The sequence below is a fragment of the Sander vitreus genome, chromosome 9 (genome assembly GCF_031162955.1).
Source record: "Sander vitreus isolate 19-12246 chromosome 9, sanVit1, whole genome shotgun sequence".
Lineage (NCBI taxonomy): Eukaryota > Metazoa > Chordata > Actinopteri > Perciformes > Percidae > Sander > Sander vitreus.
Genome location: NC_135863.1, coordinates 499094 through 519731, shown reverse-complemented (window position 1 = coordinate 519731; position 20638 = coordinate 499094). Strand labels below are relative to the sequence as shown.

The 20638-nt window shown below is 41.9% G+C and overlaps 1 protein-coding gene across 2 annotated transcripts in view; it reads left to right on the top strand.

Annotated features, from left to right (window-relative positions):
- Positions 1-20638, top strand: part of kifap3a (kinesin-associated protein 3a) — a 52938-nt gene that overhangs the window by 1365 nt on the left and 30935 nt on the right. For both annotated transcript variants that reach the window (XM_078258271.1, XM_078258272.1), the window contains exons 2-10: positions 650-781; positions 3700-3845; positions 4139-4197; positions 4518-4659; positions 6285-6384; positions 8145-8269; positions 8742-8840; positions 10473-10651; positions 19137-19299. In XM_078258271.1, the coding sequence (XP_078114397.1) occupies positions 650-781; positions 3700-3845; positions 4139-4197; positions 4518-4659; positions 6285-6384; positions 8145-8269; positions 8742-8840; positions 10473-10651; positions 19137-19299 (1145 nt within the window). The remainder of the gene's footprint in view (positions 1-649; positions 782-3699; positions 3846-4138; positions 4198-4517; positions 4660-6284; positions 6385-8144; positions 8270-8741; positions 8841-10472; positions 10652-19136; positions 19300-20638) is intronic.

The window sequence follows — 20638 nt, the reverse complement described above, 5'->3', positions numbered from 1 at the left end:
CCCTATGTTCCCACTTCCCTCAGCCCTATGTTCCCTCAGCCCTATGTTCCCACTTCCCTCAGCCCTGTGTTCCCTCAGCCCTGTGTTCCCTCAGCCCTGTGTTCCTTCAGCCTTATGTTCCCATATTTCTAGGATTTATTTCAAAATTAGGCCCTATGTTCCCACAGTTCACACATTTCTAAGATTATTTTCAAATATTAAGCCCTAACATAGGGCTGTGGGAACATAGGGCTGTGGGAACATAGGGCTGAGGGAACATAGGGCTGAGGGAACATAGGGCTGAGGGAACATAGGGCTGCTCCCTACTTAAGTCCACTACTTGTTTACCCTGTATTTATCTGTTTCTTTGTTGTGTTTCGTTTATGTACATATTTTGTTTTGTGTCAGCACTAAGAAAGTGTTTATTTAACATGTGTCTGAATCATCCTATAAAGGATGGGCTGTGTAAGTGGCCAGACATGAAAATAAACCATTCATTCATAAAGAAGTGCTGTGTCTTTTTTGAAAGTACTGTATCGTATTGGCAAAATTAAAGTGAAAGAAACCAGAATGAGCATTTAGTGTATTAATAATGGGTGAAAGAAATGAAATAAGCTGTTGGATATGATGTTATAGTTTTGCTGACTTTGTGTCTGTGTGACCTACACAGGAGAGTGAAGGGCTGCAGTATAGATGTCCACCCCACTGAGCGAGCGCTGGTGGTTCAGTACGAGGTGGAGGCCACCGTCCTGGGAGAGCTGGGGAACCCCATGGTCGGAGAACGCAAGGAGTGTCAGAAAATGTGAGGATTAGAAACCGAGTGTCTTCCATCTGTAGGGCTGCAACTAACGATTGTGGATTATTTCCTCCTGGATGAATGGTTTAATTGTTTGGTCTCTAAAATGTCAGAAAATGGTGAAAAATGTGGATCAGTGTTTCCCAAAAAGCCCAAGATGACGTCCTTAAAATGTCTTGTTTTGTCCACAACTCAGTTTACTGTCAGAGGAGAGAAGAAACTTGAATATATTTATATTTAACAAAGCTGACATAAAATGACTCAAACTGATTAATCAGTTATTGAAACAACTAGTCTATATCCTCGACGTTCCACTTCCTACATGCGGAGCTTAGTGCCGCACATGACGATTGTGATTGGTTCAAATGCCAATAAACCAGAGCACGTTTTTCTCCCATCCCAGAATGCTGTGTGGACTAGCCAGACCCTCGTCCACAGCGCTGTGGAGGAAGGTCTGGCAATGCGAGACTAGTCGACAACTAATCAATGAATCTTTGCAGCTGTAGCAGACTCTGGCTCCAAAATTAAAGATGGCGTATCCAGCAGTGGAGACTAGGGTTGGGTACCAAAACCTGGTTCCACTGCGCAACCGGTAGGAATCGGACCGGGTTAGAACGCAAATTTCGGTTCCTCATTTCAGTTCCACTTAATGTGTCGACTGAAATATTTTCCCTCTGTTGCTCCGAAACGGACGTAAACATATCTCACTTTCTCTGTAGTCTACCTCTAGCCAGCTACCGTAAATGTAGGCTACTTTTAAAATGCCATATTTTCCCTCTGGGCTCAACACAACGGACGCAAAAGCTTATTAACCATTCACTGTTAGGTGACTTAGGTTTACTTATTATTAGGGCTGTCAAAATAACGTGTTCATTTCGATTAATTAATCTGAGAAAAAATAACGCGTTAAAAAAAATATCGCAGATTAATCCGTTCCATATTGACGTTTGCATACAGACGAAAATCTGGTGCCACTGATATGTCTGCGCTTCTCTCTGCTGCTCTGAAACAGACGTTACAGGAAACACAAACACCGCTGCAGGTGACGCTAGTTAACACTATACTCGACAGCAGCTAACGTTAGCTAACCGCTAGCTAGTTAACACTATACTCAACAGCAGCTAACGTTAGCCTACCGCTAGCTAGTTAACACTATACTCAACAGCAGCTAACGTTAGCCTACCGCTAGCTAGTTAACACTATACTCAACAGCAGCTAACGTTAGCTAACCGCTAGCTAGTTAACACTATACTCAACAGCAGCTAACGTTAGCCTACCGCTAGCTAGTTAACACTATACTCAACAGCAGCTAACGTTAGCCTACCGCTAGCTAGTTAACACAATACTCAACAGCAGCTAACGTTAGCTTACCGCTAGCTAGTTAACACTATACTTAACAGCAGCTAACGTTAGCCTACCGCTAGCTAGTTAACACTATACTCAACAGCAGCTAACGTTAGCCTACCGCTAGCTAGTTAACACTATACTCAACAGCAGCTAACGTTAGCCTACCGCTAGCTAGTTAACACTATACTCGACAGCAGCTAACGTTAGCCTACCGTTAGCTAGTAGCTGGATTAAACACTGTTAAAATGCTGACAGCTAACGCTAAACGGTGTAAAGTGTGACTGTGTTTTACTGTAGAGGATTCAACACCGGGATGTAACAATCTGCAGCTGCCTTCGGAGCAACAACACAGACGGTGCGTTCAATGAAACTGGTAAACTACAGCCTCGTGGTGCATTTGAAGTTATTGTAAATGTCCTTTTCCATCTGGTTGTTGTTTTTGTCGTTCAACAGCGATTTACTAGTGAAATAAGTTATTGTTATTGTTCTACATTATTATTAAATCATTTAATTTTGACCATATGGCCTTAGCAATAAACAAGCTGTTCTTTAATGTCACCGACTGTTGTTTAGTACCTTTTTTTTTTTTTTTTCTTTTCTTTTTTTACTTTCTTAAAAAGTATCAGTTCAGGCACCGTTAATTATGTATGCGATTAATCACAGAGTATGTAATTAATTAGATAACATTTTTTAATCGATTGACAGCCCTACTTATTATATATTGAAGTATTTTAAAACGTTAATATATTGTCAAATGTAAATCATTTTCAATACCTCTATAAAAGAGCCTTTCTTTGATGTCATTTTTCAGTTTTTCAAGAATCGGTTTAGGAATTGGAATCGTTTTAAAAGTACCGGTTCGGCATCGGAATCGTAAAAATCCAAACGGTACCCGACCCTAGTGGAGACGCGTTATTATGGATCCCACGGTCCCGCCCTACGAAGCATCGACCTCGAGTAGTTAAGGTTAGGATAGCCGATTGGTCGGGATAGGACCCATCTGGACGCCTGGCCAATGGCAGCGTGTGAATGCTATTGAAGGGCGGGTCTTGCCTCAAAGTTGCGTGGGTTCCATAATAACGCAGTGCAGATGCGACGTCCATCTTTAGATACAGTTTATGCTTAAGACCAAGAAAAATACCGTTGACACATATTTTGTCAAACAGAATCCTAGATTACAGGGTTTTCCCGACCATTATAATAGAGCCGTCACATGAAATCGATGTGAGCACCAAAATAACTGAAAGACTTTCCTCAGCTCTAACTATTGTAGTCGGTCCCCTTTAAACTTTTTCAGAGTTATGTATTTATTATCTGCTTTACCTTTCCAACGTTTTAGACACAGATATGGTGATAAAAAGGCTCCTAAATGATGTCAAACTGCTTCTTTTTTTCTTAAATTGAAAAACAAACCGCCAAATATGTGCACCGTAGTCTTGTATAACGCAAGGGAAATAACATTGGACTACATCTATTTATGTATCATGATTTCATTTTATACCTTGCGTCTGAGAGGCAGGTGCTCAGTGTTTCTCTCAAAAGCTGTGATTTCACTCGTCTATGTGTTTGTCCTTCAGTATTCGCCTGAAAAGCCTGAACGCCCACACGGACACGTCCTCTTTGGCCCGGAAGGTCGTGGAGGAGTGCCGGCTGATTCACCCGTCCAAACTCCTCGAGGTGGAGCAGCTGCTCTTCTATTTGCAAAACCGCAAACATTCAAATGGTATTCAAGAGTTCATCATGACTACTTCACTAACACTGTAATATTCATGGTTAAAGGTGCCGTAGGTAGGATTGTGAAGATCCAGGACTTCTCAGTCCCTCCCCCCCGTTCTGCTAAATCCCAAAACGGTCTCCTAAGCCCCTCCCCCCACAAGGGAGAATGAATGCGTGTGCATGAGCAGTGATTGACATGCAGTTTAGTTTTATAAGGCTTACCTACTGCACCTTTTTAAAAGTATTCCTCAAGAGCAAAGTAATTTTCCTTTTTGTGATGCTGAATGTTACCTTTCACAGACAACCAAGAGAAGAAACGCATCTCGCCTCGAGACTTCACACCGTACGCTGGAGTGGAGGTAGGAGCAGACCCGGCAGGGCTGCAACTAACAGTTATTTCCATTATGGATTATTTTCTGGATGAATGGATGAGTTGTTTGGTCTCTAAAATGTCAGAGAATGGTGAAGAATGTGGATCAGTGTTTCCCGAAAGTCCCAAGATGACGTCGTCAGATGTCTTGTTTTGTCTCCAACTCAAAGATATTCAGTTCACTGTCACAGAGGAGAGAAGAAACTAGAAAATATTGACATTTAACAAGCTGGAATCAGGGAATTTTGTACACAGTTCTGAGGACATTTCCCATTCGTCCCTTGGTTGAGCTGTTTTATTCCCCCTCAGCTGGACGAGGAGGCGAGCATCAACAGCATCAGTGAGTACGTGGAGCTGCTGTATGAGGACATCCAGGAGAAGATCAGAGGAGCCACGCTCATCCTCCAGCTGGCTCGCAACCCCGACAACCTGGAGGAGCTTATACAGAACGGTACCTTCCTCTGCTGACTAAAGTTCAATAATCTAAATAGTAAAGTCCAGCAGCACCCTGTCGAGGTCCTAATTCGCCGTAATAACCGGCTTGCTCGACATTATCCCGCTAATTACACAGCCACTCATAAAGAGGTTACCCGCTGAGGTTAACATCTGCGTCCTGGTCGGGACAGTTAACTTTACCCTGACTCAGGTGATAGAGTGGTCGCCTAGCAATCGGATGGTTGGTGGTTCGATCCCTGGCCCTGCACTCCCGTGTCGAAGTGTCCTTCGGTAAGACTCTGGACCGTGAATTGCTCCCGATGCTGCGCCATCGGAGTGTGAATGTGTGTGAATGTTTATCTGATGAGCAGGTGGCACCTTGTACGGCAGCCTCGGCCACAGTGTATGAATGTGTGTGAATGGTTCCTGTAATGTGTAGAAGCCCTTTGAGTAGTCGTTAAGACTAGAAAAGTGCTATATAAATACAGTCCGTTCACCGCTGACGAGCACGACTCTCCAAGCAGTCGCCCCCGGGAGGGAGCTAACCACGGAGCTAACTAATGCTCTGTTTGCACTGTTACCATTAGCTCTTCAACTTTAACGTTATTATCCCGAAGGAAATACGATCTGCAGCAGCCGTCAAATCACATCAAGGTCCATGACGAACATAAAACGTTGGCAACAGCAACAAAGTACAGAAAAATTCCACCCCACAACTAAAAACAAGGTACAGCTGCACACTGAACCAGAAGCTAAACGCGTTAGAAACAGACAGTAGATGCTGGGATTGACCAATCGTGTGTGTGTGTGTGTGTGTGTGTGTGTGTGTGTGTGTGTGTACTCCACCTGGAGAGGGTCTTGAGATGTGGTTGACAGCTCTGGGAATGTCGAGGATAAACTTTCATGCTAATAACATATTATTAAAATAATATTTTTCCTGTTGAAGTGGATCCAATCGCTAAAGTTCACAAGTGCAAACCGTAGACATATTTCAGATTCTTAAACTAAAACTGCATTTGGACAAAAAGTGAGTTTATTTTATTTTATTGTTTTGAGTGTACAATCCGTTGGCTGTTATCAGCTCGTCCCCTACGCGCCCCTTTTGAAGGAAAAGAAAAGCTCGGCTTCGGTTCCGCTCCCTTCCGTGACAACAACAGCACGGAGCCGTCATCCTCTGCAGCCGAGGGAGGGGGGGGATGGCACCGCTTCATTTGTCTCTGTCATAACCCGTCTTCGGCCCACTCCGTCTGCTCCGTTGATAAGAGCCGAGTGTTCGTGTGAACCCAGAGGCCCCCGGGGTCAGCGCGGAAAGCGGAGAGGAACCCTGGGACGCCACGTCTCTTAAGTTGAGAAGCACCAATAGCTCAAAAATCCTCCGGAGCCTCCGACCTCATCGCATTCCCCCACGCTTCTTCAAATCAACCTCCACATGCACTGCTCTCTGCTCAGTCGGACTCTGATTGAATTCCACACACAGACGCTTTGCATTTAGTTTCTCTTTCTCAGCTGTAGTCCTTCGTTCCCGTCATGCTTCCTTTTGTCTGACCTTTTCTGTATCTGTGTGTGTGTGTGTGTGTGTGTGTGTGTGTGTGTGTCTTTCTTTGTCTTTACTGATACGTGTTTGTGTGTGTGTGTGGTCAGAGACGGCCCTAGGAGCCCTGGCCAGAGTTTTGAGGGAGGACTGGAAGCAGAGCGTCGACCTGGCAACAACCATCATCTATGTCTTCTTCTGCTTCTCCAGGTACAGCGGCAGTTCAAACTAGTTTCTGCGTCTGACTTTGCCTCTTCGTTCCAACAGCTCAGTGGTCATGTGGTTTTTAAGTCGGGTGCTTCTGTTTCTTACAGCTTTGCGTTTTTCATACAAAGCCCCTTGCTTTTGTAACCTGACATCATAATCTGCTATTCCAGTGTTTGTTTGGATCTGAGATTCCCCTTTTAGAGTGATGTCTTTTGGGCTTGTCTTCACTTTTGCATGGCCGCAAGGGTCTGCATGATGTACATTTTGTGATTTGCCCTTTCCCTCCTGCATATTGTGTTTTTGGACCACGTCCATGCCTTTTAATTTGTTACGATGACTAAACCGATATATTTTAAAAGGATGGTTGTTGTTTTACCTGATTCCACCCACCCAAAGTGAGACCAACCCATCGATGCTCTTTCTGCAGAAAAAGAGAAAATATGATTTGGTTTTCATGTTCTCAATCAGTGTGGACACACCTAGCAGTAGCAAGACACTTCATGGACAGCCAAACATAACTTCTCTGTGAGATAGTTGAACATGTTGCTCTGAATCCACTTTCCCGAAGGTGCTGGATGGTTGAGGTCAGGGCCACACCAAACTGGGAAAACCAATTCCTAATGGACCTGGTTTTGTGCATGAAGACAATGTCAAGTTGAAGGGACTAATATTAGGATTTCCCTTCATTGGGACCAAAGGTACGTTTCCACAGGCAGCGTCATTTCCACGCTTACCATTCGTTGTCTCTGTAAGCAGCCGGGTGATGCATTCTAGTAGCGTCGCGGGGACTTTAGAGAGACGGAGAGTCGAGGTGCCCGCGCCTCATTTGCAGAAAGTTGAACACAGGCTACTTTATGCAAATGGAGGACGTCCAGCTCGAAAACTCCCGAAAATCTTTTAAACTGGCCGATGTTGGTCTGAAATGAAGACAGATTAAACGGTTATTAAAGATTTTTGTGTAAAATGTTTTCAGAAACACATTTTGCTGAACGTTTTTTCCGTGAAGTAAGCAAAGGTTACCAAAACGAGCCGAGAAACCGATAACTGCCAGTGGGTCGTCCATCAAGTGTCTGATGCTGGGAAGCGGTGCGATCCCTCCCGTCAGAACAAACACCACTGTGTGGACACGTACCATAACCCAGACCAGGAATAACAGACCCAGATAAACGGTACACAAAGTATGTCCACATAGTGTATATTTTTTTGTATTTGAAGTACAAACCCACTTAGATCAGTGCAGTTAAAACATTTTACATTTGTAACAGCACGCTGCTCTCCTCTCTCTTCACTGCTCTCTCCTTTTCTTACAGTAGTCCTCCATCTTTGGCAGCGTACCTAGTCCTGAAGTTTCCCTCTCCAACTGGGGGTTAGGAAACCCTAAAATTAGTCCTCGCTAGAATAATACATAAACGTCTGTCAGAGCTGATTTAGGCTGCGAGAGGACGTGCACGTCTGAAAACTGATCGTCACTCTTGGCTCGTGTCCATCTCCACGTTACGCTGTTTGGATTGCGAAACGGTTCAACTTGGGCTGATTATTAAGTCGGACCAGGACACACTGTTTGACTGAGTGTGTTTTGACTTTGACAGTTTACTTTGTAAACTACTTCAGGGGTGACGGATCGGGTCGTTTGAATGACAGCTCCCAGCTGGAATCCTCAAACCCCCCCCCTCTAAGAAAAGTGGATTTTTCAGTTTTTGAAAATACACTTTTGGATAAATGGAAGTCTTTCTCTCTCTCTCTCCCTGTTAATTCTCTTCTAGCTTCTCCCAGTTCCATGGCCTGGTCACTCATTTTAAGATCGGGGCCCTGTGCATGAACATCATCGAGCACGAGCTGAAGAGGTACGACCTCTGGCAAGACGAACTACAGAAGAAGAAGAAGGCCTATATCCTTTTTATTAAGAGTCATCCAACAAGTTTTACACAGTTTTTACCAAATAAGATAGATGATTTGCTCACCCAGCTGAGCACAGTAGTCTTGGTGACAGTTTTCATTAGAGATGTTCCGATACCATTTTTTCTTTCCCGTTTCCGATACCTGAACCTGTGCATCGGCCAATACGAGCACTGATCCGATACCAGTGCTTTAAAAATGGAATAAATAACAAAAAAAACTAGTAAAGTGCATTTAGTAGTGTAACTGAAACTGCCATCGCTCCAAACTGAAGCCTTGCATAGTGTACTCTACACATCGCAGTTGTAAAATATTGCCAAATTGCTGACATTTCTCTAACGCGATCTCTGACTGACCATTACACCAGAGACGGTTTAGAAAGAGCATCTTTGGTTGCACTCGCGTACTCGCCGACATTTTAGGCAGTGTAGGCAGACACTTTGAGTTCCTTGACTTGATTTTACCTGAAGAATCCTCTGAGAACCAAAATCTGAAGAAAGAACATGAGAAGTCTTTCAGGAAGTACCAGAGCCTTCTGGCCAAGCAGGAGCAGCTTCTCAGAGGTAACCCTTGTTGCTAGTCCACACAGCATTCTGGGATGGGAGAAAAACGTGCTCTGGTTTATTGGCATTTCTTTGAACCAATCACAATCGTCTTGGGCGGTGCTAAGTGCTGTGCAGAGCCACGGTGCCTCTGCTAAATAGTCTCTGGAAGGAACTTGTTTTGGTGGAACATGTGTACGTTCAAAAGTAGTTTTAGTCGTGCAACAGAAAACTCAGATTGGACAGATAGTCTAGCTAGCTGTCTGGATTTACCCTGCAGAGATCTGAGGAGCAGTTAACCATAGTCCTCACAAATCAGCCGGAGGTTGGAACGCCAACACAGAGAAAGAGGAAGGGGACGGACATCCGGCTGAAATGAGGGACATCCGGCGGAATCCTGGGAATGAAATGTCGTCGATATAGACTAATAAGGAGCTAACACCAGTCTACTCACTGCGTCGCCAGCTCCGTTTGTTTAAAGGGAAAGTTCACCCCAAAGTTAAAAAATTCATATTTGCTGCTAGGGCTTAAAGGGCTGCTCGATTATGGAAAAAAATATAATCACGATTATTTCGGTCAATATTGAAATCACGATAATTTAACACGATTAGTTGACTTCTGGAAAGATGTTGCAGTTATTGAACTTAAAAAAACAGTGGAATAAGTTCAATAAATCAACAGTAAAAAAACAACTGACATTTGCCTTCATACTTTTCCTATTTAAACTTTTCATTCAGAACACAAGAGAAAATAAGAGTTACACGTAACACGTAATGAGCTAAATAATTGTTTTTCTCGATTTAATCTGTTTATGTGATCATTGGGAGCCGAAATCATAATCACGATTTAGATTTTGATTAATTGCACAGCCCTACTTCTGTGCGAGTTGCCCGGTGTTGTCTGCTTTCTCTTCAAAATAACAGAACTAGATGGCACTCTGCTTTTGGTGCTTTAAGCGCCCAAAAAATACATTTTCAAAACTCAACAGTAATGTCTCTTTCCCGAAATCATGACCTGGTTACTCAGGATAATCCACAGACCAGGAACCTCGCAGAAGGAAGAGTCCTCCTCGCCTGAGCTATCGGTTAGCTACAGCTACAGCTCAGCCGAGAAGGACACCATTACGGTTTACATCTCTTACATCTTATAACAATCAGTGCTCTGTTACAAGTCTACTTATGCCCTGGCTTTTGTTGTTGGTTGTTTGTCCTGTCCCTTGTCTGTCTTAAATGCTCTACTTTAAGAAGTAATTGCACTTTATGTGTAGTCTATGATGTGTGTGCACTAAATGCCTGTCTCAAATGTTGTTTTTTTTTATATTTTAAATGTAATAGTGTGCTCAGTGTGTAACACCACTTGGTCCATGGTGAAACGTTGTTTCGTCTCACTATATACGAAAATGAAAACGAAATATGGTTGAAATGACAATAAAAGCCACTTGACTTGACCTCGCGCCGCTCGCGAGCCTCTCGTCCATGACTACGCTTCCTTCGGCGTAGATAGATAACCGTTTGGTTTGCAGCCCCAAGATGCACGAGAGTCTAAATAAAATCCGAACTGACGAAACAAAAACGAGCGAGGGGCTGTAAGTGGTTTGCAGCTAAATGAATGCGCGTGTTTCCCGGGCTGATGCCGTTGTCTCTGTCCCTGCAGTGTCTCTGTGTCTGCTGCTGAACCTGGCTGAAGACACCCGCACGGAGCTGAAGATAAGGAACAAAAACATCGTCCACATGCTGGTGAAGCTCCTGGACCGGGAGGACGAGGAGCTGCTGCTGGTGGCGCTCTCCTTCCTCAAGAAGCTCTCCATCTTCCTGGAGAACAAGAACGACATGGTGAGAGAGCAGGGCGAGGTGTCACACTGTTCACACACTTGATTTCTCTTTTCCTCCCCTTCTTTAACGCTCTGAGGACTAAAGACGCACCGGCGAGTCCGAGCCATGTTTGACAACACTCCTACTCAACAAGCGGTAGTACAACATTTCATTTTAGACATTTATTTACTATTTTAAGCACCAAAACAGTTGAGTGTAGGTTTGTTTTTCACAAGAGATTTGAGAAATGTTTCCGCTTCAGGGCCTCTTTCAATCTGTTCATTGCTCTAGAACAGTTTGGGGCGTCGCTATACAGAAAGCTGAGTTTGTTCTGAACATTTTGACGTGAAACACATGGGGATCAGTTTATATGCAAATACCCTTCAAAGGAGCATTCAAGAAGATATGTAGAAATGCCCTCAGACTTCAGAGGGTTAACTTTCATCTTAACTAAGAGTGCTGATACAAACCTGCTGCTAACGGTGTTCACGTATGCACGATGGCTCCCCCACGCATCCTGGCTCCCTCAGAGCTCTACTGCATACTCCTGCATACTCCTACTGGAATACTACTCCTGCGTGTATTCCAGAAATAATGCAACACCTCTGCAGGATGCACTCAAGCTTATGAACAGTGCAGACAGTATGAGATACTGCTGTGCAGCAGTCGCAATACAAACAAGTGTAAGATGAGACGGATATCGGGATTAGGGTGGAAAGTGGAGAAAAGAAACTAGGCTACTGCTTGTCGGCACTGGCACTTTTTCTACTGGAACATTCAGAACGTTGTTTTATTTGATTATTTAAAATAGAACCACATATAGCACTGCACAGCAGCAATTACATTAACAATCCCAGAGGATAAAAACGCAGTAAAGTCCGAAGGCTAATTTCCATTAAGGTCCTCCAAATATACGATCAACGGACATATTTTTGGTTTCTGCCAGGGAGGATTTGGCCCTGATCTTTCCCCGTAGTGCAGTGTTTCTCAAATGAGGGTGCGTGTCCCCCGAGGGGTGCTTTGGAGGACTGCAGGGAGTACGGGAGATCTTTTGCAAAATGTTTTTCAGTTACAAAGCTGTTGGACCAGACCATTGTACAACTTTCTACAGACTTTTTTATACAGCGATGTCAGCGATAGACTTACTAAACAACTAAACAACAGCCTTGTCACTGAAAAACATTTAAATGCTTTCAGTTTTGGAACAATAGGTGCGAGACACGAGGTCATTCTTTAATACTTTACCCTAGAACATGCCTGTCTGAAAAGAGAGAGGTTTTTCACACTCCGTGCGGTAAAATCACGGAACGAGCTTCCAGAAGAAGTATTTGATTGTGTTTTTTAGAGGATTGTATATCCTGTACCAGAAATCTTTTCAATAAATGAAATGATGGAAAAAGACGGTAGAAAGAAAGAAGGAAGTGAGGCAAGAAGAGGTCGAAAATAGAAATGGAAAAGGGACAAAAACTTAGAAAAAAGCAACAAACTTGTAAAAAAAAGACAGAAGAAGGAAGTAGGGCAAGAATAGGTCCAAGGAAGACGACAAAAACGTCACATTGTTGGTAAAATATTTTTGAAGTTTGTCCCTTTTCTAAGTTTTTGCTTCTATCTTCGACCTCTTCTTGCCTCACTTCCTTCCTTCGTTCTACCGTCTTTTTCCAAGGTTTTGTCGCCTTTTTCAGTTCAAAGGGGGAACACTGTTGGAAAACGTTTGAGAGCCACTGCTGTAGCCCCATCCAACACCTCTGGGATCAACAGACCTGATCACCCAACATCCTCTAAGATGCTTTTGTGTCTGAATGGGAGCCAATCCCTGCAGCCAGGTTCCCAAAATCCGGCCTGAAATCCTGAGAGTGGAGGCCGTTGGAGCAGCACATGTTCGTGTTACTGCTCGCTCTCTTCTTTTGCATTTCAGTATGTGTTTACATGAACGTGACATTGTGCTCAGCATCAGTTGTGGAGTCTGGATTTCAAACGGGTTCATTATTACGCTATTCTTCCCACGGAGGCTTTTCCTCATGTTCCTCGGATTCAGCGAAACAACAAACATGACATTAATCACGGATTTCTTCAGCAAAATAAGAACGTAATCCTGCAATGAAGTTATAAGTAAAACAACTCTTGGATCAACATATTTTGGATTTAATTTGGTTTAATTAATTTACTGTTCAGCCAAAATGTTTGATATCCATGTGTTGTTTGAGTCGATGCTCTTTAAATTAGACCTTCTTTCCACCATTATTAATGAATGTTTTTTTTAACAGCATTGTTTTGAGACATTTTAACTCAATTAATCACATTTTCAGAGGAAACAATCGTTCTTTATTTGTTCATTGAAACCCTCCCGACGTCATTTTGACAAATGGCCGTTCCCCTGTAGGAATGCCAGTCGAAACCATGCTCGTCAAATTTCCATTTAATAAATGCTTAGAAGGTCCGCTTTTGGCCACGTGTCCCACAGCGCTCGTATGGGAAGCTCGGCGCTCCCACTCTCCCCTAATCCAGCCCCCACCTGGTTCCAATCTGGGGCTTTATCAAAGCCAGACCCTGTTAGGAACTGGTTTTATCTCCGTGTTTCCCCCTTCAGTGTATCTTTGATTCAGATTAAAGAACCCCTTCAGGGGGGGTTTGGACCCACTTGAGCATGTGTCCAACAGGGAAATACTTTGACTCGGTTAACCCTTGTGTTTTCCTTTTCAGAAATATGGGTTTCTTAACAACCAAATTGCCCCAAAATAACATGGATGCATGCATATACGTTGTATGGAACCCATGCATCCTGACCAAACTTTAACGTAAACCAGTCTGTTATTCACTCGACATCCTCTGATCTTATCTATTAGTCAAAATAATTCATATCTGCTTTTTTCAAACTCAAAAATGAGGTATAATGTCATTTTATTAGGTTTATTGACCATGAATTTAAACAAAAGCATTAAAAAAGTCGGAAAATGTTCCAAAAAATCCTCAATTTTTTTCAATTTTGACCCGGAATGACAAGTTCATGGACGGCGGTGAAGACAACACCAGGGTTAAGTATTCATCCAGCCTTTATTTATACTCGCGAGATCTCATTTCCAATGACATCGAGTCAGTTCCTAAGACAAAGGAAAGAAAAACCAAAGCTACCCAGAAATGAAGCGACACCATCATAGGAACAATAGAAAGCTACTACATTTTCAGATTTCTGAAATGTCCAAAAGGTACAAGTGTGTTCATTAATTAAGCGAGCTTGGGGCCGGGAGGTCGCCGGTTCAATCCCCAGACCGGCAGGAGAAAATCTGGGTGGGGAAAGTGAAAGAGCAGCGCTTGCCCCTCCCTCATTACCACCACTGAGGTGCCCTTGAGCAAGGCCCTTAACCTCCAACCGCTCCAGTGGAGCTGTTCAGGGGCAGCAGATCAGACTGTGGTGGTACTACTACGACTTACCTGGATAAATAAAGGTTAAATAAATAAAAAAAAGTCCATGTAGAACTCAACAGTGACCCCCCACTTTTTTTCGGCTCTGTCTCCGGAAGTGTCTCCCATTCAAATGTTTCATTGACGTTTTGATTTTATATATATATATATATATATATATATATATATATATATATATATATATATATATATATATATATATATATATATATATATATATATATATATATATTATATATTTTTCTGGAACCGAGCCAACCAGCTACGAGATGAATAGTGAGCATAACACGTTTGATTCGGTGCAAAAAAAACATTTTGAAAACGGCAAAAAAGGCCGAAGGTCCGAGACCGTGTCCAGAAACTATCAGAGACTTCAAAGGTAGAAGCTCGCTCTAGCCGTTCGCGGTTTCGCGGGTACGGTAAACGTTTCTATGGTAACAGCGAGTTGGACCAATCAGAGACGTTACTGTTAGGCTTAGGATTGTGGGTAGTGTAGTTAAAACATGTTTTTCTTAAAACAAGGTTGTTTTTATACGGACTTCTAGCTTTTACAGGAGCAGAAACCTTCATTACACAACCACATAGACATTATGGGATGGTTTCCAAAATCCCATGTCTAAACCATTGGAGGTAGACTGACCTCGAGCTACGTGGTCTAAACCATCCCATAATGTCTAAACCATCTGAGGTAGACTGACTCCGAGCTACGTGGTCTAAACCATCCCATAATGTCTAAACCATCTGAGGTAGACTGACTCCGAGCTACGTGGTCTAAACCATCCCATAATGTCTAAACCATCTGAGGTAGACTGACCTAGAGCTACGTGGTCTAAACCATCCCATAATGTCTAAACCATCTGAGGTAGACTGACCTCGAGCTACGTGGTCTAAACCATCCCATAATGTCAGTCTACCTCAGATGGTTTAGACATTATGGGATGGTTTAGACAATCTTGACACCAGTGTCTTAATGCTGAAGAGGAAATCGGGGACTTGTTTCGGACAATGTTTTCTGGAATCTGACATCTTTCTTTTTGATGTCGTGATGTAGGTCTTACATTTCATTCATAATGGTCTTTAAAAATGTCTTTCTCCTGATGTCCTCGGGTCAAATTTGACCCATTTTCAAAAAGTTTCTATATCAGAAATACCAAATTGTCAAAAAACGCGATGTGGGTGGGTCCATACGACGCTTTATAGCATTTGGAAAAAATAAAAATAAAAAAAACGTTGAAAAAAGTGACACAAATTCCGTGAAAAAAGCTTCAAAAACGTGAGAAAAAACCCCCAAAACTTCAAATGAAGTGCAGAAGAAATTGACAAAGAAAAAAAAAAAAAACTTCAGGCTTCAAAAACGTGGGCGAAAAAAGTGACAAAAATGTCGTAAAAGCTTAAAAATCCGCCGGGAAAAGTGACAAATGTCAAAGAAAGTGACAATAACATCTGGAATAACGACAAACGTGTCAAAACCCAGATGATGACCCAGAAAACGTAAGAGTTGCACGGTCGACAGGAAGACAACAGGAGGGTTAAAGACCATTTATGAATGAAATTCAAGGTCTTAAAAGGTCTTCATTTGGACTTGTTGAAACCTGCAGAAACCCTGTTGTAAGGGGGTGCTGTATTTCGTTCCAGGAGTCAGGTGCACTGAAATGAAAAGCAGTTTTGGAACATGAAGCAAAAGCCAGTCAGCAGACGTCCAGATTATCAGTGCACATGAGTTTCCATATAAGGACCAAACGTTTACTTTGATTCAAAGACTGATCACTTCACGATACAGTGTGTCATCGGCTTTTATTTACTCGGCGAACATGTTGTGACTTTCTCCCAATCAGATATGACTTCCCCCACAGTCTCATAGGTTTGCTTTCCTGCTGTCGTTAATGGAAGGGGGATGTTGGCGGTAATTGACCCAGGCTGCAGTTGATTACGCCGCTCCACGTCTGGTTTGTGATGCTGAGACTGGAGCTGTTTTTTTTTCTCCACACAGTAGCAGTGAGTGCGTTTTTTTTTTTTTAACTGGGAGCAGGTTGCGTCACGGTGATATCTGGCTGCTGGGAGACCACAGCAGAGAGACACAGACATGTTAACAAGCAGCGGCGGACTGACTGTCGAGGGCAGCCGCCACCGCAGCTGCAGCGTCACACCGGCGGTCACCGTGACAGCACAGAGCCTGAACGCCGCTCACATTTGCACCCGTCAGACTCGGTGTCATCAGCTCAACACCTCCACCTGCCTGTAGCTGCTGTGAAGCTTCACCAAAAGCGGCAGGTTTGGGGGGAAAAAGGAAAAGCAAGAAATCAGCTTTTCATACAGATGTTTTAAATGCTTTTGTACATTCTTTCATTTGTATTTTTTTTATTTGTATTTTTGAATAGTTATTTTATTCTATCCTATTATTTATTGTATATTCTGTATGTGTGCTGTGTAGGGTCAGAAAATCACACTTCAATCATTCCTTTTTTTTTTTATATTTTTCAATGACAATGAGAATAATGAGACAAACATGATCATTCCCGCCAATATTGTGAATCACATCAGTCCAAAATAATCGCATTTAGATATTTTCCTCATATCGGGCAGCCCTAGTGCTGTGTGTCTTATATGTTGCTGCTGTAGCACTGACATTTCCCAATTTGGGATGAATGAAGTCAATCTAATCTGACATTTGCTAATGTTACCACACAGAGAATTCAGTGTTCTAATTCCCATGTAATCGTGACTAAATGGCAGGCGAGCTACAGGCTGTTGCCGCTGACAGATGATGTAATCCAGTAAAAGAAAGTAATCCTTACACTTCATTTATTTATTTAAATCATGTATTTTTTTTTTTTTAAGGACGCATGTTCCAGTAGAAAATGAAATATACGTTATTATATTTTGACTAAATTATTCTATTCTATTATCTTGATAAAAATCTAATCTTAAAATGGAAATAAAATGTTTTGCCACGAATTAAAAGTCACATACACGTCACAGTATTTAGATCTTTCACATAAGGACAAATACACAAATACATTACCACAGTATAGGCCTGCACGATTAATCGTTCTAAAATCACAATCTCGATTCACCCCTGTTCGCGATTACATTTTTAAATGACTTTTTTTTTTTTTTTTGGGGGGGGGGCATTTTCAGCCTTTCTCTCTAGAGACTGGAGCTGTAGCTGCAGCATGTTGATTGACATGTTTTAATTATGTAAAGACATGATCAAGGACTTGAGATAGAGCCTGTATCAGGGCCATATTTAGTCCAGATAGAGCCTGTATCAGGGCCATATTTAGTCCAGATAGAGCCTGTATCAGGGCCATATTTAGTCCAGATAGAGCCTGTATCAGGGCCATATTTAGTCCAGATAGAGCCTGTATCAGGGCCATATTTAGTCCAGATAGAGCCTGTATCAGGGCCATATTTAGTCCAGATAGAGCCTGTATCAGGGCCATATTTAGTCCAGATAGAGCCTGTATCAGGGCCATATTTAGTCCAGATAGAGCCTGTATCAGGGCCATATTTAGTCCAAAGAGAGCCTATATCAGGGCCATATTTAGTCCAGATAGAGCCTGTATCAGGGCCATATTTAGTCCAAAGAGAGCCTATATCAGGGCCATATTTAGTCCTGATAGAGCCTGTATCAGGGCCATATTTAGTCCTGATAGAGCCTGTATCAGGGCCATATTTAGCTCAAGGTGTTATATGTTACTATTTCTGGTAGCCTACTGTACTTAAATGGCCAGTATGTTCATTTTCTTTATTCATTGAAGCCTCTGTGTTTACAGGCTGGTGGTGATGCTCAGTGTGCTATAGGTGCCAAAAACAATTTGTTTGGTACTGCCAATCTGTTTTGTTATGGTTCATGTGTGCAATAAACATTACACTTTGTGAGAAAAAAATCGTGGCAGAGAATCGTGATATCAATATATCAATCGTGCAGGCCTAGTACAATATAAAAATACTCTCTTGCATGTAACACTAAAACTACCATGTGGTTTATTCTGTTAAAAACAGCCAATTATGACAACATTATATATATATATATATATATATATATATATATATATATATATATATATAAGAAAATTGGGTTTCTTCACCGTAAGAATTATGAAAATTAGGATGTAAAAGAAAATACAGTTAATGTAAAGTAATTACAAGTAGACGTTTTGTTCCAGGAGTTTAATCCATGATGACTTTGGGGGGTTCTGGGAAATGGTGTTCCTTTTTAAAAGCTGCCCAAAATAGAAGTAATGAATGGACAACATGACATTGTTTTGTAAAACCCTTACAACATGAAAAATCTTTTAAATGTGAAACGTACTTACTATTTTATCTCATCACTGCCCCCCCCCCCAAATGTGTAATTCTTATTTATCTATTTATTTAAACGGTATGCCCTGTATGTACATGATGGGTTTTTTAAACTGTCTTTCACTGAACAGAAGGATTACGTAGAACGTTATGTCGTTACATTGCTGCTTGTTAAACAGTGTTGGAATGTAACGAAGTACATGTACTCCAGGACTGTACTTCAGTCCAAATGTTGAGGTACTTGTACTTTACTTGAGTCTTTTTCTCTTCATGCCATTTTCTACTTCTACTCCGCTACATTTCAGAGAGAAATATTGTACTTTTTACCCCACTACATTCATCTGTTCCAGCTTTAGTTACTAGTTACTTTACACATTAAGATTCCTGCACACAGAACACAGGTAGTTTATAACATCTGATGTTTAAACTACCCAACTATGTATATACCCTACAATTACAGCTGAAATTATTTAAAAAAATTGTTTTAACTTAGTTTTTGACCATTTCCAGTTTCCAGATTTTTCTGCATTGAGTACTATTAGTTAGTGTGGTATTAGTATTACTACTATTACTTAAAATAAGTACATTTCTCTGATGATACGTACAGATGTTTACTTAAGTAACATTTTGAATGCAGGACTTTTTTACAGTGTGGTATTAGTACTTTTACTGAAGTAAAGGATCTGAATACTTCTCCCCACTCTGTTGTTAAGTGAGGTTATGTTGTTATTATTTTTTGTTATTACAGATGTGGCTTCTCTGTTTGCTCTGTTGTCTGCAGGCGGAGACGTTTGCCATGGAGAAGCTGGCTCGGCTGGTTCCCTGCGAGCACCAGGAGCTCCTGAGCACCGCCCTGCGCCTCCTGCTCAACCTCTCCTTCGACACGTCGCTGCGCGGCCACATGGTCCAGACGGGACTCCTTCCCAAGGTCTCCTCGCTGCTCGGTAATCAGTCTGCTTTCTTTTTCTTTGATTATTTTTTTTGGGCTTTTTCGCCTTTAATTTGACAGGACAGCTAGGAGAGAGAGGGGGGGAAGACAGGCAGGAAATGGTCACAGGTCAGATTTGAACCCTGGACCTCTGCGTCGAGGCATAAGCCTCTCAGTATATGTTTATATTTACAGTTTTTGCATAAGATAAATGCTGGAACAATGTTACATATCACAGATTCCATGTCCCATGCTGTCAAATCTGACCCGTTTTCTAAATGTCTCTATCAGAAATATGGGTTTCTTTTTAACCATATTACCCCAAAATAACATGGACGGTTCCCTACAAAGCTCTTTGCAAGTACAATTACTGATCACTACTTTCATAGAATTTTGAGTTGTTTTATTCAATATTATAGCAACTGTTCCTAAACGGTATTCTGACAAAACTGTGACATACACAAATCGTTGATTATCCATCAACATGGACAATCATGTTGATGGACAACATAACATTTGGTCCTTCTTAAGCAATTACAGTCAACCAACCCTTCCCATTAATCTGCTGTTAATGCTTGGGTCTTCCATCACTTTGCATGATACAGGAACTAAGCCGTTGAAAACATTTCAGGCTCTGCTTCATTTGAAGCAGAGCCTGAAATGTAGAGAGATATTTTTGCGAGTCTTTTGTAATATTTCCTCCATTTTTTTCTTTTCGTCATTAATGATACAACAAAGATGTAGAAAAAATATTTTGTAAGATGCTTTGTACAGAAGAGGAGATTCTTTTTGCACCAGCTTTACGTTGTCAGAGAGAGCAGATATTTTCTCATCGGTTAGACATTATGAAAATGCACGTAGATGTAAAGATGGATGGTTGAAAAAAAGCCATCGGAAAAGTGGTGATTTTCTGTTTTGACCATAGTGGACGACAAGTACGTGGTCGGCAGGAAGAGACACCCCAAGGGTTAAAAGAGAACCACTTCTTGCTGGCAATTAATATCCACGTTTGCATCCTCGCATAATAATATAGAGTGGTTATTGATGGCGTTTCATGTTATAATGCTCCATGACATAATGTATCTGTTAACACAGGGAATATCGAATTTAAGCCAAACTTGAAAAAATAAATAAAAAAATAATATATGGCAGAAAAATCCCAATTAGATTTCCCCCCCAAATCGTTCAGCCCTAGATTCTATTGTTCCTGACTGTTTGTGTTTGTGTCCATGGTGTGTGTTTATGACTGGGCTTGTATATTGTGTGTGTGTGTGTATCAGGGGAAGCATTATTCCAGGTTTTCACTGACAAAAACCGACGCATAAGAAACATCTGTCCCGAGCCGGCGGTGGAGC